Source organism: Neopelma chrysocephalum, unplaced genomic scaffold (assembly GCF_003984885.1).
Source record: "Neopelma chrysocephalum unplaced genomic scaffold, ASM398488v2 Primary Assembly neopelma1_84, whole genome shotgun sequence".
In the NCBI taxonomy this organism is placed as follows: Eukaryota; Metazoa; Chordata; class Aves; order Passeriformes; family Pipridae; genus Neopelma; species Neopelma chrysocephalum.
This window is the reverse complement of record NW_020897746.1, coordinates 10,834,468-10,860,619: the sequence shown is the minus strand read 5'-3', so window position 1 is coordinate 10,860,619 and position 26,152 is coordinate 10,834,468. Positions and strand designations below refer to the sequence as shown.

General features: G+C 53.9%; 1 protein-coding gene across 4 annotated transcripts in view; it reads left to right on the top strand.

Moving 5' to 3' along the window:
- Positions 1-26,152, top strand: part of SLC39A11 (solute carrier family 39 member 11) — an 80,139-nt gene that overhangs the window by 31,068 nt on the left and 22,919 nt on the right. For all 4 annotated transcript variants that reach the window (XM_027691416.1, XM_027691413.1, XM_027691412.1 and 1 more), the window contains one exon: positions 13,710-13,880. In XM_027691416.1, the coding sequence (XP_027547217.1) occupies positions 13,710-13,880 (171 nt within the window). The remainder of the gene's footprint in view (positions 1-13,709; positions 13,881-26,152) is intronic.

Genomic DNA, 26,152 nt, shown 5'->3' with positions numbered 1-26,152 from the left:
GCTGCTGTGGGTGATTTGGGGCTGCTGTGGGTGATTTGGGGCTGCTGCCCCAGCGGGTTTTGTTCACCAGTTCAGCTCCAGTTTAAATCTCAGCTGGTTGCCAGGGCACTGGGGGAGCTGCTGGGGCAGGGCTTGTGCTCCCTGGGAGCAGAGGGTTGGGAACTTCTTTTGCTTTTGCTGGCAGCAGGTTCATTTTCCATAATTGCTGGTTCTGATGTGACTTGAGCTGTGATTTCTTTCCCATCTGATTTCAATTTCAACACATTTTCGTTTCAGTTCACGGTGTCCTGAGACACTTGTTCATGTCCAGGCTGCTCTTTATCCTCCTCCACGTGGTATATGGCACAGGATGATGGAATATGCCTTTTCACTAAAAATCAATGTTTTATTTCCTCCACCCCCCCCCGACAGGAACCTTTCCCAGATACACGTATTGATTGTTCAGATAAAAGCCATGTTTATATTATAATTGCTCTTTAAATCAGTGGGGCTGGTGGGTTTGTACCATAATTGCTCTTTAATTCAGTGGGGTTGGTGGGTTTACACTATAATTCCTCTTCAGTTCAGTGGGGCTGCCGGGTTTACACTTTAATTCCTTTTTAATTCAATGAGGCTGGTAGGTTTGCACCATAATTCATCTTTAATTCAGTGAGACTTGCGGGTTTACACTCTAATTGCTCTTTAAACAAGTGCAGAGCTGGTGGGTGCTATGGGAGTGAATATCTAAGCTTGTGTAATATTTTGAAGGCTCTGCTGTTGGGCATCCTGTGGGATGCAGGAGGATGGCTCCTGCTCAGGGCCACCTGGGATGGTGCTGTTGAGCCACAGAGGGTGTCTGGTGCAGGAAGGGAGTATTAGAGCCTTTAAAATCATAATTTTTGCCATAAAAATCCCAGAGTGCTTTTTAGCACCTCCCTGCCTCCAGGAAAGGTGATACCCACTGTGATCAGCAGCCTGGGGTTAGTGGCATCTTCCTGAACCAATCCAGCCTGAAATTCCCCCCAGTGCACCCCAGTCCTGGCTCTGGGCCACCACTGGGAGCCCCCTGGGCACCAGGAGCTCCAGGGACACCGGGATCTGGCCCATCCCCTCCAGGGTGACCATGGCTTCACACTGCACCCTGGGGACCAGTGTCAAGGCCAGGCTGGCTGGGGGCAGTGCCCAGGGCTGGAGCAGGAGCTGCCACACAGTTCCAGGAGGATTTTTTTCCCCGTTTGAAGGCAAAAGCTCTGCGAGGGGCAGAGGTAATGAGGGCTCTGCTCCGGCGGCTCCTGCCTCGCCTCGAGCCCTGATAACACACCCAGGCTGTGATTGAAGCTTTCTTGGCCTCTTGCAATGGCTCTATTTAATCTGACTTTGCAGCATGTAAAGCCAGGGAGCTCCTGCTGGTGCCGTTGCCGAGGAGGGAACCCTGAGCGCGGAGCATCCCCCCCCTCGCCCGCCTCTCCCTGAATAGCTTTGGAGCAGCTGCTCTGCCTTCCCTGCCTCCAGCCTGCCTGCTGCTGCATCCCAGAGCCGTCCAGCGATGCCCAGGGGACAGGGATGAGGATGTGTCTCGGGATGGGGGGCTGGCTGGGAGCCCCTCGCCCGGGCACCGGCGATCCCGCTCGGCGCGGCCGCCGGGAGAGGTGTTGGATAAATAACCCCAATTAGGGAGGATCCTTCTGCCTTCCTCTGGCAGGCTGAAATGGTTTTTTGGTTTCCAGCTGAGCCTGTGTAATGATTTAGCTGCTCAGACATCCTGCCCATCACAGGCTGTCCCTCTCGGGGGGGCTGTAAATGAGGTTTTATTTCATCCCGACACGGGGGCAAAGGACGTTCAGCCCGGCTGGGGGGTGAGGGGGGGTTTGTTGGGCTCCTGCTTGTTTTCCCCTTGGCACAGGAATAGGCTGTTCCTGGATGGAGCAGGATCCAGGCAAGCGTGGCTGTCCTCCCCTTCGGAGGCTGCACAGAGATTTCACGGGGGTTTGGATGCAGAATGTCTGCAGCACACGAGCAGAGATCTCGGATTGTGCTTTTCCTCCCTTGTTTTCTCGGGGGCTGGGGAAGCAGGAGCGTTGGTGGGACTGGAACAGCCCCAGCACCCGCAGTGGGAGCCAAGCCTGGCAACTCCTGCGAGGGAGATGTGATGGGAGTGTGTCCCCTGAGTGTCCCCATCCCCAGGACGTGGCCCCTGGCTGCCTGTGGGGAGGAGGTGACAGCAGGGTTTGTGCTCAGCTTCTCGGGTCCCCTGCAGAAAAAGGTCTTTTATTTTTATTTTCAAAGGCCTGGTGGTTTCTCATCTGTATTGTTGTCAGCTTAAACCAAGCCTCTTTATTTTCTAACCTGTGTTATCTGCGAGTCACAAAGCTTGAGCATATTCACGGCCATCTGTGTGGCTCCACTTCCAGCAGAGAACTCGCCCTGAGCCCCAGTTTTGCCCTCCTGGGTGATGCTCAACCATAACTCCATCCCCGAGGGCGTCTGGAGAGAGGAAGCAAAGCTGAGACTGATTCTCTTCAAAGCCCTGGGATGGATCTGTGACAGCAGATGGTGTGAACTGCCTGAAAGTGGGGATGAAACAGCACTGAATTCCCAATTATGTGTAATTAAAATGGTGCTTATTTATTTATTTTGCTGCCAGTGGGCGTCTCTTCCCTTTGTACGAGGGGCTGTGCCGTGGTGCTTTCCCTGCTCCCAGGAGGTGGGAATTTACAGCTTCCACAAGCGATGCTCAGATTTAAAATTCATCAGGAAAATATTTCTTTGGCTCTTTCCACCCGGGAATCCCTCTGCAGTGCGTGGATGGGGACAATCCCTGCTGTCCCAGCCCAGGAAGATGCAGTTTGTAGAATAACATTATTCCTGTTTTGAAGTGGCACATCTGGGGCTTGGAGCAGCCTGGTCTGGTGGAAGGTTCCCTGCCCATGGCAGGGGCTTGGAATTGGATGATCTGAAGCGTCCCTTCCTACCCAAACCATTCCATGATTCCATCCTTTTCCAGGTGGACCTCCACAGCTTTCCCAGAGAGCAGTGAGGTGGCCAACCTCAATATTCCAGGAGCTTCAGGGGGATCTCGGGCTGCTCAGAGTTGCAGCCATGCCAGGCTCAGTGGGCTGGGTGAAAAATCCCTGGAAAATATTCCTCCCTTCCTGCACTGTGCCTGTTTTCACTGGTTTGGTTCTGGCATTGTCGGAGCCGTTCGTATCCCGCTGGGTGGGATCAGGAATACCTTCAGCTGGGAACAGGAGCAGCTTGGGATGCTTAGTGCTGAGGGTTTTTCCACGAAAAGGCAGGTAAAGGCTGTTTAAAGTCCTCCTTTATTGAGATACAAGAGGGAAGTGTAAAGGAGAGGGTTTTTTTCCGTGTGTGCTTCCCGGCTGAATTCCCGCGGCGCAGGAAGGGGAGTTCAGCTCCGTTCTGCCGGCTGAGTCATCCCTGTCTTCCCACCTCGGGCTGAGAGAGATCGATTTGCTTTGGATTCAAGGGAGGAAAAAAGAACCCAGCTCCTTCTGTCATAAACTCCAGGCGTGGCTCAGATCCTTCTTTTCTTTTGGAGGTGGATTTTTGGGGTGGTGTTTGCTGCCCTCCCCCAGCTTTGGGTGTGTGCTGGGCCTGGAGCAGCCCCTGGGAGATGGGGTGGTGGTGAGGATGATGCTGGGCATGGCTTGGCCAGGGCTGCATCCCCTCTGTGGGGGCAGGTGTTGCCAAAACCCCTGGAAAATTTGCAGCCCTTGGTGCAGGGCTCGGAGCGAGTGCCAGGGAATCCCAGTGGTCCCTGACCCACCTCGAGCCATCCTGGATATATCTGGACTGGAGCCAAAGGCTGGAGCCACACAGCCTGTTTCTGCTTAAACTCTGCCAGGGACAGGAGTTCTCATTGTGGAGCCGTTCATCCCAGATCCATAAATCAGAATTTATTGCAGGAGAGGAGCCCAGACCCTGAGCCAGAGTCTCATCTCCCAGCTGGGGCTGTGGCTCAGGGCTCTGTTTCACCCCATTCCTCTGTGGCTGAGCCCTGGGTTTGCTGTTCTGGTTTTACCCAGAGGACAACCTCAGATAGGACCATTACAAATGTACCAGTGGGCTGGGCTGTGCTGCCCACGGGAGAACAGCACTGGGATCCTGCCATGAATGTGGGAAGTGGCTCCTGCTCATCTAACAGGGCTCAGTTCAAATCCGTTTTCTCCCCCTTTGGTGTTTTCCTGCTGCAGCAGGTCCCTCTGAGGTGGGAGGGGTGGAATCTCCTGCTCTCCTTGCCATGGGTTTTGTTGGCATCCAGCCTTTCTGGGGGGGCTCAGGGAGGGGATGTGGCTGCACTGAGGTGGGAGGGATGATGTGGGGTTGACTGGCCATGGCAGTGCCACTCCTCTCCAGGCTGTCCAGGTCTCCTTCCATCCCACAATCCCTTTGAAATCTGGTTTGTTGGCAGAAATGCTGTTGGTCTGCTGGAATTTGTTTCTGAGGACCGAGGGTCTGTGTGTGTGATCCCATCAGGTGTGTGATTTTTGTCCGTGACACCAGCAGGGTATCCCCATCCCAGTCGTCTCCATGGCCCGGGGGATGATGGATTGTGCTCCTGGAAGCAGCCTGGTGGTTTGGTTTTACCCGGAGAGTGGGCAAAACTCCAAAGGGTTTGTCCCTGCGGAGGGAGCCGGGATTGATTGTGCGAGTCCGAGGGCTGAGAACAAAGGAGCACTTTATTTACTTTCCTCGGAAATCGATTCCTGGTTTCATTTTGCTGGCTCTGGGAGTGGCCCCTTTTCCCTGGTGTGTGTTTGGGCTGCTCAGCCCTGACAGGCACGGGCTGGGAAGCCACTGCTGTTCCCTCGTGGTGGGCGGGGGATGACAATGGGAACTCCAGATGTGTCCCTCCAGATGTGCTTTTATTCCAGAGCACGTGTGAAACTGCTGAGCAGCAAATGCAACCTGTGACTTGAGGAATTCCCTCTAGGAATCGGCTTGCAAGGAGCTGGCGTGCAGGGGGAAGGGTTTTTTAAACTGCCAGAGGACAGGGTTAGATGGGATATTGGGAAGGAATCCTTGGCTGTGAGGGTGAGGAGGCCCTGGCACAGGTTGCCCAGAGAAGCTGTGGCTGCCCCTGGATCCCTGGAAGTGTCCAAGGCCAGGGGCTTGGAGCAACCTGGGCTAGTGGAAGGTGTCCCTGCCTGTGGCAGGGGGTGGGACTGGATGATCCCTAAGGTCCCTCCCAGCCCAAAACCATTCCATGATTACAGGCACCGCTCCACCAGGCCACTTCCATCTCTGGTTAAACCTCTGGGCTCCGATGCGTTTATTCATTGATTTTTATTTTCAGACTAATTTAATTAAAAGAGCATTTCTCCAGCCAAAGCCACCATGTCCTTTTGGAACAAAAAGAGACTTTGGATAGTGGGAATGAGGGGGGAAAGAATAAGAGAAACTGTGGAGAAAAGAACTGAGCAGCTCATCCTGCGCCTGGTTTGGTGCCTTGGAACTGCTGCAGGGAGCTGGTGTGGCAAAACCCGAGTGAGAGTAACCCCTGTTGTGTTCTGCTCTCTGGGATTCCAGTGTTTGTACTGATACCTGCTCCTGGAGATTTCTGCTCCGTGGATTTCTGTATTTTGATCCAGCTCTAATTAAAAAAAGACAGGCAGCAGAGGAGGGTTCAGGGGAGACGCGCTGGGTGTAACGTGGCAATAAGTGGATTAAATTCTGGGGTGTGAGGAGTAGGGCAATGCTGGAGCCTCCCTGGGCAGGAGGCACGGCTGGACTGTGTGCAGATGTGCCTGGGGGTGCCAGGACAGTGCCAGGACCCTCGGGGATGGCAGCAGATGGTTCTGCCAAGCCGTGGCTGCTCAGAGGGGATCGGCACCAGCCCCGTCCTCCCGGCTCCAAGGTTATCTCATCCCAGCCTGCTGCTGCCTGGTCCCTTAATAGCTCCTGGTAAAAATCCCAGCTTTCTTTTCAAGTGGATAACGAGAGTGTGGTTTTTCCCTCCCCTCAGAGGCTGGCTGTGTGTGTGATCCTGCTCAGATCAGAAGCTGTTCCCTGCCAAGGATCGGAGACGCGAGCGTAGCTCAGCCCTCGGAAATGAAGTGATTAAATTAACTCGGATGTGTAAAATTTCAGCATAAAATGATTCAGCGAAGCACTTTATCTACTGGGAACTCTTTAAAGGGCTCTTGGAAGTTAGCAGGAATTAGTTTGCTTAAAAGGACCTGGTGCATGTAATTACCTTGAGCGTCGTGCCGCTGCTCTCGCCCAAGAAGTTAATCTTTAACCAAGGCAAACGTGGAGCAGTGAGGTCAGGGAGGGCTTGGACATCACTCCTGCCTTCTGCCATCGGAAAACCTGTGTCACCTGAGGGACCAGCAGCACCTTGGCCATGCTGTGTGTGGCCACCATGTGCTTGGCTGGTGCTGTGTCACCTCTGTCACTCGGGTTGTGGTCCTTCACTGGGAACCGCCTTGGTGGCACCATCACCCCGGGGTTCTGAGCCTTACCAGGGAGATTTCCCAAGGATTTCTGGGACAGGAGGGTGCAGTGATGGGCTTCAGGTGGTTCCCAGTCCTGGGATCTCCCTCCTGAGCATCCCTCTCCCACCGTGGGTGCAGTGAGGGACCCTCCTCTGGCAGACCCTGCTCAAAGATGTAGCCATTGTCCTCTACATCCTCATGGAAGATGAGGGGTTTGCTGTCTGTGAGGAGTGAATCTTTGTGGCTCTGGAGGAATCAGGTGCTGGTTTAATGCATCCAGTTGAGATTTCCAGAGGGGTTGATTTGTCTGGGCCAACTTTGGGCAACTTGTGCTGTTCCTTCCCTTTATTGCGTTTCTCTGACACTTTTCCCTCTGAATCAAGAGCTGCATTATGGATTCATTTTCCCATGCAAAAGTGCACCCAAATGGATGTTGGCAGCTGTCTGGGATGACAGGAGCTTTCCTGGGTGCAGGTATTGCGTGGCAGCTACAACGATCACCTTGTAGGAGATAAAGAGGGGCAGCAAGAAGGATCTGAGCATCCTCTCTGTGTCCGTGTGGCTCCTCAGGCTGCTGGGGCGTGATTTCTCCTGAGACATGATGATGGATCACTGGAGCAGCCAGGGAGGTGTTCTTGCATCAGGATCAAGGTTTGGGTGGGCAAAAGGTGGTGCAGGCAAAGTCAGGAGAGGCTGGGAAGGGCAACAGACAGCACACAGCAGCAGGGATGCTCCGAGGTGCAGGAAGGAACCACCTGGGTGCTGGTTGGCACTGGGAGGGTGCAGGGTTGTTCCTGGCGTGGTGTGTGAGCTGTGTTTGGGTGTCAGAGTGCTGGGTGTGGGTCTGGGGGGAGCCAGTGGCAGTGATGCTGAATTCACAGCCCTTTGTGAGAGCTCCTGAGCACGGCTGGGTGAGTGACGGTGCCTAATAGACAGTGAGTCATGACACCATTTATCTCCCTCATTGAAAACCTGAGCAGATGCAGGGACCTCTCTGAGCTGCCAGGAACGCTGGAAAATGAATCTGTGGCATACAGGGGGCTGAGGTCGTGCCTGCAGCACGGGGCTGCAGCCACCACAGCCTGCACAGGGGGTCAGGAGTGTCCCATCCCCACCCAAATATGTGGCATGGTGGTGGCTCTGCGGGGGCTCCTGGAGCATGGGAAGCCTGTGCTCTCTGCTCCGTCGGCCTGAGCTTTGCTAGCAGTAAATAAATGCTATTTTTAAAAGTAAATCCTTAGTTTGACCATAGTTGGGCAGCTCCTCAGAGCTCCTTTTTCAGCGTTTTTGTCCTCCCCATTCAGGCTTTGTGAGAGCTGAGTTCCCCCTGCTTTGGGGGCTCCTTCATTAAAAGAGAAGCTTTTCCCTCGGTGGTTTTCTTTCCAGCTCCGGTGTGATCCGTGCTGTCAGAGCATCCCGGGACTCCCACCTGGCTCAGAGCCTGTGGGATGCAACTCTCCCTGTCCCTGTCTGCGAGGGGATGCCAGTTATCCCATAAGAGGTGCTGTGCTTAATTACTGGCGGTAATTAAAACCTCTTCTGGAGGTGGGAGATAAGAGCAGCGTGGCAGCAGATGCTCACTGACACCCATCTGCTCTTTAGCATCCCTTCTGTGCTCCCTGAAATTCCTGCTCCAGTGGGAAAAGGAGGATGTGAAGTTTAGGAGGACGAACTCCCACGGAGAATGGGAGTGTGCACTGTGGGATGGGCACTGGGAGAGCAGTGGGACTGGTGTCTTCAGACCCAAGTGCTGCCAGTAATCCTTGGAAAAAGCCTTTAAAAAAGGGGAAAGATGAAGGAAGATGCGGGTGGTGTCCTCGGAAGGCAGAGTGTGCTGCTGCCATGGTGTGGAGTCCTGTGTGTGTGGCTCTGCTTCCCGAGGGCTGGGGCTCTGGATTTTGATCCAGTTTCTCATCTGGGCCTTCCTCATGGTCAAAAAAAGAAGGAAAACAAGGTTGAGGAGAAGAGGATGTGTGTGTGAGGGTGTACAGGGGGATGGTGCTGCTGGCCCTCCTGCTGCCTTCCTCAGCCTTTGGATGTGGGGGATGTTCCTTCCTGGGGTGGTTCCCCTCTGCCCCCCCCATCCAGGGTCTCTCCAAACCTCTGGAGATGCTTCACCTGCCTGGTGCTGATTCCTTTGTGTCACAGGGAGAGGTGGAGCCCAGGGGGATGTTCATCCCCATGTGCCACAGGGATGAATCCCAGCGGCCACCACACCTTTCTTACAGCTGCTCAGAGCTAATGGAGCATCCAGGGTTTATGGAGAGGAGCAGAGCAGGGAAAGGGGGCTGGGATTGACTACTGAGCCTTTGGGAGTCTGAGAAATTTCCTGAGTAATTCTAATTTATCTCTGCCCTTAGGGGCAAGAATTTCACCTGCAATTATTTTCTGTTCCCCGGGAAGGGATGTCAGCTCCTCGTGTTCACATTTTCTTTAGGAAGTTGTTCCTTCTTCCCTTCCCCACCCCCAGACAAGGGTCAAACCAAGCCTTTCAGCATTCCTGGTTTTCCTGGAACAGATTTCCAGCTGCAAATGAGCAGGTGCTGGCAATAAGGACAGTGGGGTGTGGGGTGGGACTTGGAGGAGCTGAGAGGAATTTGGCAGCAGGATTGCTGGAGCAGTGGCTGCTGCTCTCCTGCTCCCTCCAGGTGCTCTGCTGCTACCTGTGGTTTGGGCTGCTGCCCTTCCAGAGTAATAATAATTACACAATATAAAAGTATTTGATGCTTTTCTACCTTTCCCATATTCCCGTGGGCATCAGTAGCAAACAATTTTCACAAATTGCCGTGGAGCAGCAGTTAATCATAGATTGGAACAAGTCTATTGTGCAGCCACGCCTGGCACTGCCTCTCCTTCCCTTCTCCCACACTTCAGAGCTGGGAGCTGACAAATATAAACAAGGCTGGCAGCTCATCCAGAAGGAAGTTCGAGCCGAAGGAAGAATCCCTGGAACCCCCGGTGCAGGACTCACGTTGCTGGGGCAGCCTGGAGATTCCTGGAGATCCTCCCCTGGCCGTGGGCAGCTCCAGATCCCTCCGTGGGGAAGGCAGAGCCTTGTTGTAAGGATTTGAGGGGGAAATGGATGGGGGAGAGACGGAGGAGGAGGGTTTTGGAGCTGGAAATGATTTTCCTTCCAGCACCTTCAGCCAAAGGAGGCTCCAGATTGTCATCAGTGTGTTTGCTCCGGCTTGGAGACGGGAAATTCTGGGATGCTGCCCGGAGAGAGAGCCTGTGCTGGAAGGTACTGGCTCCCTCCTGCCCCCTGTGCTGTCTGGAGGGGGGTTTTGCAGCTAAGTCGAGTCTAAAATGGGTCTCAGAGCACCTAAGAGGGGCTGTGCAGGCTCCGAACCTTTGCTGAGGGGGATTTGAGCGGCTCCACTGAGCAGCTCTGAGCACTTTGAGCTTCAGAGCTTGGGAGAGAGAGGCAGAGCCAAAGCCAGGCCTAAGTGGGGAGGAGGAGAAGGCTCTAGAGCAGGTGTGAAAAGCTGGAGAGCTCCATAGGCTGTGGTTTGGATTCGGGAGCTGAAGGAGGGGTTTTTGAGCCCAGAGTAAACAGTGAACTCGTCTGTTTGTGCAATAAAGCTGAGCTCACAGCTAATGCAAACAGTTTTCATTAAGAAATAATCAAAAATAAAAAGCCATTTCACATGCTGATAAGAAGCCAGTTGGTTTTTATACTTCACCAGCAGTTTAAGCCATGCTTAAAGCCATTTATCTTTTTCCCAGCGCTGGCTGCAGAGGATATGAAAAATGCAGCAGGCCGCACATATGTAATTAAACTTTTGGCAGAATCTTTGCCCTGCAGCTTTACTAAGAAATTCAATAATGATAAATCGAGTAGAATATAGAAAGGACTTTTTGGGAACAAGATTTAAAATAATGTATGTGGCACAGACAGTTATTTGCCACATAATTGTCTTGGCAACGTTCTCGCGAACACCCTGTCTGATGGTGTCAGCTATTCTTTACAAACCACCCCTTGTTCTGCTCTTATCACCACTCCAATTTGCTATTGAGGCTTTCCTGATTCCCAGCCAAGCCTGTGTTTAGCTGTAATTACTGTTTTGTCCCCCTCAGCCTGGGTGAGATGCAAGATTTCAGGCTGGGTGCTGTGTTTCAGTTCTGGGTGCTGCGTTTGGTGTGATGGTTGTCCCGGTCCCCTTTCTGATGCTGGGAGCTGAAATCATCACTCCACTATAATTATCCTGTATTTTTTTGATCTTTTCCAACAGCAGTTGGAAGTTAATCCTGTCACTTGACCAGTCCCACTGTTCTTTGGACACTGCTGGGGAAATGATGCTGGGTTTGTCTCCCTGGTTGGTGTTGCTGCCTTTATCCTCTGCTAATGCACCAATAATTTGTAGTAGAGGCAATTTTGTGTTCAAATTGTCCACTCAAAACACCCTCAGCACTTTCCCTATAAAAGCTGCATCGCTTCTCTTTATTTCCCACAGATTTTCCCTGTTTGGTGCTGGCAGGAGCCGAGCTCCTCACCCCCGTGGGCACCGTGGCATCTCCCCGTCCTTTGTCATTGCTGTCCTTGGAGGGGCTGCAAATACGCTTGAAAAAGGCTATTTTTCATCAGTTTTTTCCAGTAGTAGCAAGCAGACTAGTTGTAAATACAATAATAATGACAAAGGTGTCTGGCAGAAGTGAGGTGGGACTGGACACCTCAGCAGGTGGCAGGTTAAGCAACAGAGCTGGGCTGGGCTGGGCTTTTGTTAACTGGCTTCAAACTGAAGGAGAGCAGGTTTAGATGGGATATTGGGAAGGAATCCTTCCCTGGGAGGGTAGGGAGGCCCTGGCACAGGTTGCCCAGAGAAGCTGTGGCTGCCCCTGGATCCCTGGAAGTGTCCAAGGCCAGGTTGGATGGGGCTTGGAGCAACCTGGGCTGGTGGAAGGTGTCCCTGCCCATGGCAGGGGGTGGCACTGGATGAGCTTTAAGGTCCCTTCCAGCTCAAACCATTCTGGAATTCCATGATTGCATGAAAATCTGCCTCAGGGGCCCACCCTGCCCTGGCTGTTGGGGCATTGGATCACTTGTGCTTTTATCAAACACTTGTTGCTTCCTCCAAAGGCAGAAACGCTGCTCTTTGGTCACTCGAATGTAAGTTCTTGTCTCTAAATGTCACATAATCCATTTATCCTTCTCCCTGGAAAGCCTTTGATGCTGGAGGGGGATTCCTGCCCTGCTCTGCATCCTCAGCTGACCCTGGTGTCTGTGCAGGGCTGAGGCTCTGCAGGGAGTGGGGGGCTTGGGTTGATCTGTCGTTCTGTCCAGTCCGTGGGTCAGCACTGGTGGCCAGGGCAGGGACAGCTGAGGATAACACTGTTTGTGGGGCCAGGGAACATGTGCCAAGCAATTAAATTAGTCCAGTGGTCTGGTAGGAGGAGGGAATTTCATCCCTAAGTGGCTCCAGCCTTGGCTGCCCCTTTGCCAGGGGTCTCCCGTGCCAGCGTTCCCGCGGTGACTTGGCCGAGCTGCTCCAGGGATCTGTTTGTCCTTGTGTTGCTCAACACAAATATTTGTCTTTGTCCCCGAGGGCTGGGCTGGAGCTGAAGCTCTGCCACCAAATGTTATTGACTGGGCAGGGATCTGGGGACAGAAAGTGTCTGGCTCCGGGTGACAATATTTATCCGGGAGGCATCTTGCTGTGTTTGCAGAGTGGTGGGGGAGGTGGGAGAGTGGCTGTTTGCAGCTCTGGTGATGCCACCCAGGGATGCTCCTGTGGCACGGGAGGTGGCAGGAGGGAATCCACCCAGTTCTGCTGCTGCCCAGTGGGGTTTTAGTCTTTAACCTGGTTTTTTTGGTACCAAAAATCGAGAGGATGTGACCTTGAGCTGCACCAGGGGAGGTTCAGGTTGGACATCAGGAGGGGTTTCTTCACAGAAAAGGTGGTTAAACATTGGAAGGGGCTGCCCAGGGGGTCCCAATCCCTTGGGGGGGATTGGAGGAATGACTGGATCACATGTGGCACTCAGTGCTCTGGGCTGGTTGACGAAGTGGGGATCGGTCACAGGTTGGACTTGATGAACTTGGAGGCTTTTTCCAACCTTAATGATTCTGTGAAAACATATTAAACTCTTGGTTTTATTCTCTGTCTTGCTGAGGGCCGTTCTGGGAGGCCTTCAGGTGTGTGTGGGTTTGTGTTCCACCTGGCAAGATGCAGAGTGTTGCTGACACCTCTGCCCTGCCAAGGTGACCTCCCTCATTCTGCATGGGCCCTCTGGTGCCCGTGGTCTTAATTGGCTCTGGAAGCACATGCTGTGCCATGTGTGATGTGCCAAAGGGAGAAGGCAGGATGGAGGGGGAGGCATTGGCATCCCATCAAAAATGATTTCAAACAGCTCCTTGCACTGTCCACAAAAAAAAAAAAAACATCTTGGAGCTGGTGGGTCGAGGGGCAGGAGTGAGAATTATATAAATCTAGAGGGAGATAATTATGTTGTCTAAATGTCAGATCTGTGATATGAAGCCATAGCTGCGTGAGACTGAGGAATTTGAGCTCCTCATTCCTTGGCTCCTCTGGCCCTTGTTGTGCTGAGGGTGAGCAGTGAAGGGCTTGGGGTGTGGGGGGCTCGTTGTGGTGCTTGTTCCTCCCCTCCCAGCCCTCATCTGGGCTCGGGTTTTTGTGGTGTGGTTTTAAAGGGTTGGTTGAAATGGAGCCCGTGGTAATGGCCCTGCTGGGAGCAGAGGTCTGGGAGAGGCTGGAGTCATCTGGTGACATCATAGCAAACGGCAACGTTTTTCTTAGTGGAAGAAATGATCCTTAAATGCAGGTCAGTGCCCCCCTTTGGCGAGGGGGTGAAATCCAGATGCAGAGCTGTGGGGTTTTCCTGCATCAGGAAGGCAAGGGAACTGCAGCCCTGCCTGGGCTGGGGTGGGGTGGGGGATGGTCTCATTGTGGGTCCTGGCAGCTCTGCCCTCATCACCCTCACCCCCCACCAGCCCCAGAGCTTTGTCCTGCCAGGTCAGGACTTGGCAGGGTGTGAGCCCGGGGTGCTGCAGGGGAGTTCTGTGGGACCAGGAGCAGCTCCCTGGAGGAGGAGGAGGGGGCAGAGAAGGAACTTGGGCTTATCCTCAGGGTCTCCATGGCCCATGGGCTCTGTACCCTAACCTGAAACAAAGGGGGCATCACACCCCTTCAGCCCCTCTCTGCTCCCTGTTATCCCTTCTCTCTGCTTTCTCCTTCTGGGAAGGGGGGCAGGAGCTGCCAGGCTGTGTCCGTCTGTCCCTCTCAGCTGACCCAGGTGTTTTTCTGTCCCCCCCAGACAAGGGTGAGAATGGGGAGCCCTACCAGAGGAGGAGGGGCGTGGGGTCCAGCCTGCCCGACGGCCCCCCGGCATTCCCAGTGCCCAGGGATGGAACCTCCACACCCGGGAGCAGCAGCTGGAGGCGGATAATGCTCATGATCCTCGCTATAACCATCCACAACATCCCAGGTGAGCCCTGTCTGTCTGTCCACCCGTCCATCCCCGCTCACAGGCGGGTCAGAGCCGTCCCAGGGGGGTCACACGGTGCTCCCACCCTCTCTCCCTCCTTTTCCTCCGCTGAGTGGGTGCCTTTGGACGGGATCTTGTTCCAGATCTCGTTCTCCTGGTGGGGCTGAGCCACGTGAGGTCTTGGCAGCAAAACCCCACACAGGGAGGGGGCTCGGGGGGGAGTCAGTGGGCTCGGGGGGAGCCTTTGGTGCCTTGAACATCTGCAGCCTGGCTCGTGCCAGCCCGTGGTGGGCGAAAACTGTGAATCCCGGGGGCATATTGGGGAAGGTGATGCTGTAAAGACAACAAATTCTGGTCTCTTTTAGTTTCTCTTCTGGTCTGCGAACCAGCAAGAGAGGCATTTTGGAGCGCTGTGTCTCTGCAGGAGAATGTGCAATTGGGGTTTATTTTCTTCTTCAAGGGAGGGATTTGGACAATAGCTGGAAAATTGCAGAGCCCCGAGTCTTGGCGGGCTGTGTCCTGCCAGGCTGGGCTTTGTGTCCCAGGAAGATGCGATAAAAGGCTGATGAGATCACTTTGTAACAGCCCAGGATGTGCCACTGCTCTGCAATTCTTGGGGATGTTGAAAGTCATATAAGGCAACCTTTTCCAATCCTTCTTTCCTGGTCTCCTCTCCTTCCCTCCTCCTCATCTTCTCCTTCCCCTCCCCTTTCCTTTCTCCCTTCTCTGCTGGCTCTGCCTGGCTCAGGTTGGAGCTGGGGTTGAGGTGGGTGCAGGGGGAATGGGAAAAAGCTTTTCTGCATAACATTGATCTGTAAATCCAGGGAAAAGCGCTGAATGCCTTGGCAAGAACCATGTTTTCCGAGCGTGGCTCGTTGGTGAGGAGGTGGATGTTGTCAGGGTGGGAGCTCCGGGCTCAGGACTTGCCTGATCCATCAGAGCCAGGGCGGCAGGAGCTGCCTTGGGCTGTCACCCCGTGCTCGGTGATTCCGAGAGTGCCTCTGACCCAGTGCCAGGACATCCATCTGAAATTCCATGGCTGGATGGTCTTCCTGGGTGAGAAGGCTCTGTTACGGGCCTGTGACCAACACATCCCGTGTTTCTGCCCTGCCAGGGATTGAAGGAGTCAAAGAGGGGTTGAAGGAGTCAAAGCCAACTCGGCTGCTCGTGGGCGTTCGCTCCCTCAGCACTGAGAGCTGCCTGGTGCTGGCTGGGCTGGGGGCAGGAATTGCTTCCTTCCAGCTGGTTACTGACTCACAGCACACTTGGGTGCTCCTGGCCCCACCTTCAGGGCATCCAGCTGGCCAGGGTTTCCTTATCCCAATAAGGAAGCTTTGCTGCAGCTTTTTTGCATCACCAGCACAGGCTATTTCTGTACATTAACCTGCTTCAGTTTGTCAGCAGCAGCAGCACATTTGTCCCTTCTCATCCCTTTATTAATTATAGGTAGATAACTGATGCCGTGGTCCAGCTCCACGTGTTGCTGGGGGAGGCAGATCCCTGGCAGACAAGGCGAGGAGGGAGCTTTGAATTCCCCACACACAGAAAGAAAAGGAAGACGTTTGTACTGAGCAGACTGTAATTGGATTTCATCCCTCAAACGATGTGTCTAGGAGCCAGGGTGAAGAGCCAGGTGTCATCTGGCTGCTGGGCTGGGGATTCCTGTCTGTCACCAGCAAAGAGAGAAAGTTCTGTAGAGCAGGGAACAAAGCGTCACCCGTAGAGGGAGGTTAATGGTGACATGGCCCTGGCTGCCACAGAGATGCTGCTCTGCCCTTTCACTGCTCCTGCAAGAGCACAAAAGCCACCTTGGGATGGTGACAGACGGTTTGAAATTCTCTCTCGCATCTTAAAGGTCACAATATTAAAGCTCAATACCCAGAGAGGTGTGTGAGCGGTGGCTCAGCCGCTGGCTGGAGGCTCAGTTTGGTGGGGGGTCCATTCCTACCAATCCTGGTCCCCCCAAGTCCCCCTCCTGCTCTTTTCCTGCCTTTTCAGCAGCCCCACGGTGGTGCTGGGTGGGTGACAGTGGCTGTTTGTGCCCAGTGGGGCCACTCACCAATGGCAGAGCCCTGACCAACATCCTCCTCTCAGTGGGGATGTGCCCAAAGTCACCCTGGGGTTTGGAGGGCACAGGGTGCCAGCACCGATTGCACCCCAAGACATAATTCAGATTGTGATTAAATCAGGAGCTCGTGGCCAGCCCTGCTCTTTACCAGCTCTCTGCTCTTTCTTGCACGAAGCAGGTGCTGGTCCAGCCTCGCTGAGCAGCAATTTGGGGCTCAGCTTTCTCTGAATTCCTTCTGCTTTCCCAGGAAAAGCGGCGGCGGCGCTTCTCGGATCCGCCGCGGCCCCTGATGTGGAGCAGGGTTTGGAAACACTGTAATGCTCTCCCTCAATTAGCAGCCCTGCCAGAGGAAAGGCTGCTATAATTAGCACAGACTCCTGCAGTGTAATGACACCTCGGCTGTGCCTGTGCTGGGGGAGGCGGGAGGTGCTGAGCTGGGATGTCGGGGATGCTCCTGCCACGGGAACACCACGCTGTGCTCATCAGTCATGGAATGCTTTGAGTTGGAAGGGACCTTAAAGCCCATCTCCTTCCATTCCACCCCCTGCCATGGGCAGGGACACCTTCCACCAGCCCAGGTTGCTCCAAGCCCCGTCCAACCTGGCCTTGGACACTTCCAGGGATCCAGGGGCAGCCACAGCTTCTCTGGGCAACCTGTGCCAGGGCCTCCCCACCCTCACAGGGAGGAATTTCTTCCTAACATTTAATCTAAATTTTCCCTCTTTCAGTTTAAAATCGTTCCCCTTTGTCCCATCACTAACTGCCTGTGTAATAAGTCACTCTCCATCTTTTTCATAAGCTCTTCAAAGGAACATAATCCTTTGTAAGTACTGGAAGAAGCACTGGAAGGCCTCAATTGGATCTCTCGAGAGCCTTCCCTTCTCCAGCTTGCTTTGGCAGAAGCACACAGCTCTGGTGTTTGCTCTGCTTCCCTGTAAGCTCAGTGCACTCACACAGAGGTTGTCCAGGTAGTTCCCAAGGGTTTTCTGTCCCACCTGTACCTTCATAAAACTCCACATCCCTTGGCAACGCTCCGGTTGCTGCAGCGAGGGAGGTGCAGCCAGTGGGGTGTCCACGTTCACCTTGTTGGGTCTCTGAGCTGCCCAAGTGCCTCTGATGGGCTGGAGCTGCTCTTGCTCCTCAAAATCGTCACATCTCAGCCCAAACTCTACCTGAAGTCCCTCTGTCTGGTGATTAAAACCCTTCAGGGACCGGCTTCCCATCCCTGTTCTCCTCCCGCGCTGGTGGGGAACGGGCTCCCCTTCTGTTGCCAGCAGAGAACTGTTTTATTGACTTTGATCCCATTTTAGGGATGAGCTGGTTTTGGTCTTGGCAATGCCTCTGTCTTTGGTTTCAGGCTGGAAGCAGGTTGTTGTGGGGGTGAGATAATGGAACGTACAGCCCAAGCTCCCACAGTTGGTTTGTGTTCCGTGGGCTCTGCCGGCAAGGAAAGGTTGGGTAATTTGCTCCAAAGCTGGGAATGCCAATTGATAATGACAGGAGATGCCAAACTACAGACTCTTCCTGCTCATTAATATTCATATATGCTGGGTTTAGTAGAACATTAATTATGTATTTCATCAAGCCCTGTTTATTCTGGTTTATCTTTGTACCTTGGGTGGCTGTTATGCTGAAGACTTCAGATTAATTAAAATGTTACTGGTGTATCACAAATAACAATTAGTGAGGTGTGAGCTGAACAGCCTTTCTCTTTGTGCTTGTTTGGGAGGGGGAGGAGAACCTGGCAGGGTGGGGGACGTGGGTCCAGAGCTGACTCCCAGGGAGCTCCTGGAGGGATCTGCTCTGCTCTGAGCCGAGCTGGGGGTGTGCAGGCAGGGATGTCCCTGCTGTGGGATTGTGGGGGATCTCCCAGCAGGGAGATGCTGCAGGAGCCCCTGATGCTCACGCTGCTCCAGGAGGGATGGAGGACAGGACCAGGGCTGTGTTCTGCAACTGTCTGTGGCAGCGAGGTGGGGAAGGGGTTGCAGGTGTTGGTTGTGTTGATGCCCTGCCTTGCTTTCCTCTGGCTGTTGGGAATCGTTTCTGATCCCCAAAAAACCTCTCAGCTGACAGCAGGGACCTGGCTGGGATCCCACCCACTGCGCTGGTGCCCCATCCCTGCATCACCCTCGGAGCATCCCCGACAGGGAGCATCCTCCTGGGAAGGCAGCAGGGCTGGTTCCTGCCAGGCATGAGGTGATGCTTCCAACCACCCGAACGTTGCCAAGGAAACCTGAGTTTTCCTGTTTCTTTGTGATGTGCTGGGCAGAGCCGGGTGGCCCCAGACCCCGGCACGGGCTGGGAGCACATCCCAGAGCTGGATCATCCTCTGTGCTCCAGCCTTCCCCTCCTGCAGGAAAATCTCTCACTTTTCTGTATTCAGTCCAGTCCCTCCGTGTTTGCTCTGATGTTTCTGCCTCAAGTGTCACCATTTAACGGAGGTGTCTGGGAAGGAGCTGATGGGACGTGGCAGCGGCGCCGCGCACGGAGTCACCGGGGTCACGGGGAGAGGTGGCTCTGACGTCCCCTGCTCGCCCCCTAAATCTCACATGGCTCCACCTGAGGCTTTGTCTCCAGTTCCCACTGCCAGAAACCCATTAACAGACTAGGATTTATTTATTTTTAATGAGAAGGAACAAAGTGAGGAGCAGGATGGAGTGCGTGAGCTAAATACGGAACAAATCCCGGCTGTGGTGGTGGAGATGCTGCAGGAGAAGGGGGGCACGGGGGGGTGTCACTGCATGCAGGAGGCACAAAATGTTAGAAGGAGAAAGTTTTAGGTGGTGACAACTATGGGAAGGATGAGTGAGACTCCTGGGAAGCTGCAGTGGGTCAGGGGGAAGGTTCCTGCACCCCCCGGGTGGAGCATCCAAGTTCTTTCCCCTTGGAACTGCGCTTGGAGGTGGCAGGGAGATGCTGAACCCTGGGTTGGCACTGGCACCATGCCTGGCATGTGGTGGGGTTTTGGGGGTCCTCCTTCTCTGCTTGCCCAGCAGGGAGAGATTTAGCCCCAAAACTTGAAGGTCACGTTCTGGCCAATGCTTGGAGTGAGGCCCAGAGGGAGGGACAGCTGGGATGGGTGTGGAGCGGAGGGTGCAGGATTTACACCCTGCCCGTGTTCCTGTCACTGCTCTGGCATCAGCCACGGCCGAGTCCTTCACTCCCAGTGGCAGTTCCTGGTGCTGGTGACAGGTTTAAGCCAGGCACCTCCTGCCCATCCCAGTGGCAGCTCTGTGACACCTCTCCATCCCTCTGGAGTCTGGCAGCAAGTGCTGCTGCTTCGTTTGATCCCGAGGAACGGGGGGGGATGAAGGGAAGGCTGTACCAAGGGATGGGAAATGTCAAATTGATTTCAAACACGCTCGTTTGCAGCTTCTCCTGGGCAGGGGAGCGGTTCAGCCCAGTGCCCTGGGGATGGAGGGTGTGAGACCTGCCTGCCACCCTCTGCACGGTGGCATTTGGCTGGGGACAGCCCCAGGAGTGACAACTGCTGCCTGGATTTGGGAGCTGCCTGGACACTGGCTCGTCTTTCTGGCTTCTTCCAGCTTTCCCCAGTTTTACTGTGTGTTGTCTGTGTCTCCTGCTTTATGGCTGTCTGGGGGAGGAGCAGACAGGCTGTTGTGGTGCTGGCTCTTGGCTGACGAGGGGTTTGTGCCACTGGGATGGGAACTGAATCCCTGAGCTGGGGGGGGAGGCAGTTGGTGGGGACCCCAAAGTTGTCACCCCTTGGCCCTGTCCCCTGTTGTGACCGTGTCCAGTGGTGGGCAGTGATTTAGTCCCATCCTTGGCTGTGCCAAAACCAGCCCCTGGCACTGATGAAGGTGTGTGATGAAGGTGTGCAAAGTGCTTCTTGGTGTGGTCAGCCGGTGGAGACACGTCCAAAACTAAAGGATATCCTCCCACTGGTGAGGGGGGAGCTCCACAGGGAGGTCTGTGCAGCCCCATGGGCTGTTTGATGTCTCCCAGGGGAGCTCCCTGCAGGGGTTGAGTCCAGGTTCAACGTGGTTCCGAGGTGGGATGTTGGATGCTGCGACCTTTTAAACCTTAAACCAGCCAACAAGGTTCACACAGAGCTTGTCCACCAGTAGCAAGAGCTGCTCCCTTCTGAGGTGGGGCAGATCCTCAGCTGGTGGTGGATTTGAGGATGGGAGCAGGCTGCCTGTTGCCTGTGGAGGGAGGGGGTTGTGGGTGGCGGTGGGAGCGCAGAGGGTCCCTGCTGTGCTGGCAGATTGGTGTTCCTTGGGAGGGGGTGATTTCCAGGCTGGTTACTTTGTCATTAGCAAAAATTGATTGGATTCATCCTCCCGGGACAGGCGCTCCCGTGTTCTCAGCCTCCCGAGGGAAGGCTGGGGCAATGAGTGTGATATTGCATCTCAATTATAAAGAGAAGTGATTATTTATGTGAATATTCTCCGCGATCCATTAAAAGCTGGGAACATTCATTTGGGATGATGATGGTGTTGTTTTTTTTTTGTTGGTCTATTGAAATTGAGACTGTTTTACAATTGTTGTTACTTTAATAAGCATTTGGGAACCCACTGGGGGTCTGCAGAGCGTGAGAACGGGAGCCATTTAGCTGTGCCAATTAATCTGTGCCTCGTCTGGGCGATGCCTCTTCCTGGAATTACAGCATCCCTCCTTTCCCTGCCACTTGTGCTGGTGGCCTGGCTAGTAGTGGCTATTCCTGGGCACTCCTGGAGCACCTTAGGTTCCTACTGAAAGGTGTTATTTTTTAGTAAGGAAAAAAAGAGGAAAAGATTTCCCTGCAGCTTTCATTCCGTGAAAGGAAGGTTCAGGTAAGGGGAGGTGTCAGTGGGAAGCACGTGGGGCAGCAATCCCATGGAGCTTAAGGGGGGCAGCAATCCCATGGAGCTTAAGGGGAGCAGAGGACCAGCTCAGAGAGATTTGAACAGTCAGGAATTTTTCCTGGTGTTTTCTGCCCCAGGGAAAAGATCCATCTGGGATGTGGCTTCCGTCGCATCTCCGGCTTGATTTCCAGAGGGACCCTCCGGGCAGGGATGTGTCAGGGATGAGCTCTTGGTAGTGCTGTGGTGTGATGGCTCCACGAGCAGCCGAGGGGAGAGGAGAAAGGTCAGAGGAGGCAGAGCCGGGTGCTCGGCACCATCCGGAACGTTCCTCACAGCAGCGGCTCCCGGGATCGGGAGGAGCCTCATGGCTCTGCCAAAGGTTGCCTTAACCTTTCATTAAACCTCCCGGTAATTGGTGCCTCATCAGCACATATTTTGATGTTTTCATCTGTTAAGCACCTCGGTGGATGGAAATGACTTGCTCTGAGTGGTTAAAGCTTCCCTGCAGGGGGGTGGGAAGTGTGGGAAGGCGGCTGGGGAAGGTGCTGGCACCGGGTCCTGGTGACATCCCCGGCTGTGGGTGATGCTCTCAGGCTGCTTTTGGCTCCATGGCCAACAGCTTGGCTCCCTCAGCACTTCCCTGTGCTCCTCCTGGGCACATGGAAGCTGAGGCTCCAGCTCTGGGAGGAGGGACAGCCTGATGAAAAGGTAATTCCATGTCTGACACGGACAGGGGTGGGAAGTTTCCCTCTGCAGCCTGGGGGGTGTCACAGCCCATCACACCGGCACTGTTAGAGGAGGGGCAGAGCGTGGGGTCTGTAATAGCCCCTCTGACAGCAGCTCATATGTCAAAAACTCATTTGGAGGCAGACACTTGGACACCAAGAGAGAGCTGATAACACCCAGTTATCTCTGCGGCATCGCTGGCGGTTGGCGAGCGCTGTTTTATGAGCAGGAGCAGCCACAAAGGTGACAAAAGCCAATTAAACACGGGATTTTCACCAGCTGGAATCGAAGTCTGCTGAAATGTGCATGTTGGAAGCTCCATTGCTTTCCTGTCCTCACCAGCTCTCACAGATCTGTCACATTAAACATCGGTGAGCGCTGGGGTGAGAAACCCATTTGCGTGCTGGACATGAAATATTAAATATCTGTGATGGATTCAGGTGCTGTGGGGTCAGGGAGAGCCCGTTTCCAGGTCAGTCACTGCTTCTAGATTAGTTCTGGTTTGTTAATTTGGGAAAGGGTTTTCTTCTTCCAGAGAAGAAGCATTTCCATGAGGAAGGAGCTTTGGGCTGTTGGGCAGTGACTTTAATTCTTTAAATCAAATGTAAAGTGCCTTGTCAGCTCCTGTTTAGCTGGTGCAGCCCCATGGATTGAAAGGGGGAGAAAAGTAGAACAGGTTGGGATGTAGATGCATTAGGGGAATTTGCTCCTGCCTCCCAAATTCCACTTTGTTTAATGCCCACAAGGCCACGGGCTTCCCTTGGGCTGTTTTTTCCCCTGTATCTCTTGCCATGGGTTTCCCAGTTGTGTCACATCCTCCTGGATTTGCCCTGAGCAGCTGGGGCTGGTCCCCCCTTTGACTGGGCTGGTTGCACTGGGTTTACTGGTGGGAGCACCCAGTTCTGGAGGCTTTTTTCAGACAGACAGCCCGGGGTCAGGCATTTGGTAGCCCATTAGGACTTAAAATCCTCTTTTAATGGCTCTTTAACTCCCCACAGCAATGTTTAGGGACATGGCTTAGTGGGGACCTTGGCAGTGCTGGGTTAACACTGGACTCAGTGATCCCAGAGGACTTTTCCCACTGAAATGATTTTATTCTGTGACACATTTGGGTTCTCTGTGTGTCTGTTCTGCTGTCAGGCACTGCTGAGCTGGGAATTGGAGCTGTTTGCTTTTCCAGGTGATGGCTGGTTTGACCCCATCATCACCTGCCTGCTTTTCATCACCTCTTGCACAACCCTGATGGGACCCAATCCCTGGAAAACTTGGAGGCAAAGCTGCATCATTAGTTCTTATCTCTAGTTGAGCTGTCTGGGCACGTCAGAAGCTTTTCAGGTGTTTCACCTTCTGTCAGCTTTGTGTTTGCACCATCCCAGACGTGCAGTGACCCAGGCCAGGTTGGACAGGGCTTGGAACAACCTGAGCTACTGGAAGGTGTCCCTGCCCATGGCAGGGGATTGGAAATTAGAGGGTCTTTAAGGTCCTTCCCAACCCAAGCCGTTCTGTGATTCTCATGGAATGAAAAAAAAAAGTCTTTCTAAAATGACTTTCACCTCCTGCTTGCTTGTTCTGTAATGGTGGGGACCTGGAAACACGAAAATCCCTGAAATCTGGTAATCTCTGTGCCTTCCCCTCCTGGAGGGAACTGGAATTCAGTCTTGAGGGGAAAAAAAACTATGAATAGTGGCAACGGGGATGTGCTTAAACTCTTAGAGAAATACAAACCTCATTATGGGAAGATTAATTTCCCACTAGGAACTTAACAGCTCTTCAAAGAGCAGGATGAATAATTGATGTCACGTTGGCATCTGTAGTACCTTCCTGGAGGAAGCGGGTTCATTTGCTGACCCAGGAGAATTGGCTCCATCAATCCTCCCGGGAGGAGAGGCTGTCACTGCAGCTCCCTCAGTGCTGCTGCCGGGCTGGGGGTGGTCCCAGCTTTGGGAGGGGGGTTTGGAGCACTGAGGGATGTGCAGGATTGGGGCAGATGAGCCCAGCAGGGTTGGTTCTGGTTGATCAGAGGATGCTTTCGGGACGAGCGGGTCCGTGCTGGTACCCATGGTCCTGTCTTGCTTTGGGTGTGCCTTAGCTCAGCATCACCCACTGTCCTTTCCTCATGAAGAAAGGCATTTCCTGCTGTGGAATCCATAATTCCTTCTATTTCTTCCCAAGCTCTGCTGAGCTGTGCTCCCCTCACCCTCCCTGAACTCCGATGGCCCCCCAGGCAGAGCTCTGGTGTTTTGCAGATGGAAGGCTTTGATAAATCCTGCTTTTCCTCTAGTTTTTGCCTTCTTTCCAAGCTCAGGATTTTGACTGTGTGATTTGTGAGTTGCTTCTCATTTTATCATCTCCACGAATCCTCCTCCTCCTCCCCTGCCGTGCTGCATCCCAGAGGAGTTTCCTACAAGGGTTTTTTAAGGCAAGTTTTCTGCAAGGATATTTTTCAGGCAGAGACACCCCTGGGTGGGTGAAGGGTGGGTTGTGCTGCTGGGACCCTGCCAAGCGCATCCTCCTGGAGATGTGGGAGGCATGGGATAAACTAAGGGATAACAGGTCTGTGTTCCCCTCACTGCCATCCTAACCTGCTTGTACATCAGGAGAAGGGCAAAAACCACCCCTAAACCCTCTGATCCCTGATCTTTGTGGTGTTGCTGCCTGCAGAACACACGTTACAACCCTGATCCCAGATAAGGGATCTGCGACGTTGTTTCCTTTATCCCTGAAATCTTGCCTATGTGGAGAGGAAAAAAAGGGATTTTGTGTAGTGGATTCTGGTTTTTGCCATTCCTGTAGGACATTTTTTTTAACCAGTGCCTGTTTCCTTGATCTTTGTGGCAGATGAGAGTCACACAATAACAGGGGTTCATTTACTCGCCGCTGTAATTTATCGAGGCCCTGAGTGGTGCCTCCTATTTATGGTTGGGATTTCCAGGGATTCTGAAGGGCTTTAATTTTCGCTTGGTTTTGTGAACAGGCCTGTTCTGAGGATTACAAGAGGCTTCCCACAGTGGCTGTGAAGCTCATTCCATGCTCCAAACCGGGGCTGGCGAGGGCAGGATCCCGCAGAGCCCCGTGAGCCCGGACTGGGGGTTTGCTGGAGGGTTTTCCTGGCTGTTGATCCAAGCAGAGGGCTGTGATCCCTGCCTGGGATGGGATTTAAAATCACAGTCTGCTTAATTTCAGCTGTTCTTGCCCCTTGCCAAGCTCGGGCCATAAGGGGGAGGTTTGGGGTGGAATGAGCCAACTCTCGAGTTGGTCTTTGAACTTCAGGCTCGTGTGGCATTTGCAGTGGAAGTGCTGGGGTCCAGCCCTGCTGTGTGAGCATGGCCATGGTGCTGCTCCACTGATCCTTGCAAAATAGACATTGGAGAGCAAAGAAACATCGTTCCCTGCTCGGGGCAGCAGCAGAAGGTGGTTTCAGGCCAGGGAAGTGGGCAAAACCAGATTTCAGACCAGGGAAAGTGAAGCAGCTTCCGAAGCAGGAGCATCTCCTGGGTAAATCTCTCATTTTTAAAGTTATTTGTGGATTTTTTACATTGTCCTCATCCAGGACTGTGGTGTCAGGGCTGGTTTGGATCTGGCAGCACAGAGCTGCATCCAGGTGCCCCAGGACCATCCCACATCTACCCTGGGCTGCCTCGATGGCAGCACCTCCCTCCTGCCCGAGCAAAGCTCCCTCTCATCCCTGCCAAGGAGAAGAGCTCCCTGAAAAGTGCAGTGGCACTTTTTGGGCGAGCCCAAAGGCAGGACACGCTCCTGGAACCCTGAGCTCCCCAGGGATGCACCATCTCGGGAGCCTCCACGTCCCCCTGGGGCTGCAGGGCTTCAACTTCCCCAGGAACATCCCAGCACGGAGTGGGAGCACGCAGAGCTCTCCATGCCGAGGGGGAGCAGATGGATCGGTGCTGGGCCTCATCCCAAAGCCCATCCCAAGCAATTCCTGCGCTCCTGTGGATTGGAGCAGACGGGAACACTGTCACTGTCCTCCTGGCTCAACCAGACGGAACATCTTGTGCTGTTCTGCAGCTCTGCTGATGGGGCACTGGAGTGAAATTAAAGTGGGAATAAAACCCGGGCTGTGACAGCAGGATCCACACATCCCAGTCCCCTCCATGTGCTGGGGATGAGCCCGGGGGGACCTGGGACCTCGGGCCAAGCGTGAAGGTGTGGGAGGCACTCTGGGAGCAGCATGTCCCTGTCTCTGCTCCCTTGGCTGACGTGCTCTTTGCCAGCTTTTCTTGAGCTCTGGGAATGTCTCCTTGGCTGCTCCAGTCGGTGCTGCAGCTGTCAGGTCACCCTGGGTCACCTCTGCCTGCCTGAGGTGTCCTGACATGGCTCTGTGCCCACAGAGCTTTGTTCTGCTCCCCTTCCCATGGTCCTTCCCTCTGCACCAGCTCCATTTTTCTGTGGTGTTCCCTACTTTGCCCTGCTCCCCTGTGGTCTTTCCCTCAGCACTGACCTCTCCTTGCTGTGATGTTCCCTCTTGGCCTTCCCTTTCCAAGTTTTGCCCTGCTCAGGTGTGGATGTGAGCTGTGGTGTGTGAGACCTATGGACATCGTGCTCTTGCCAAAACACATCCTGCAGCCGTCTGGCAGCAGCCCCAGCAGTGTCTGCAGTGACCCTCCAGCACAGTTATTGCTTTCAGCTTGAGGGTTTGAAGGGCTTTTTCT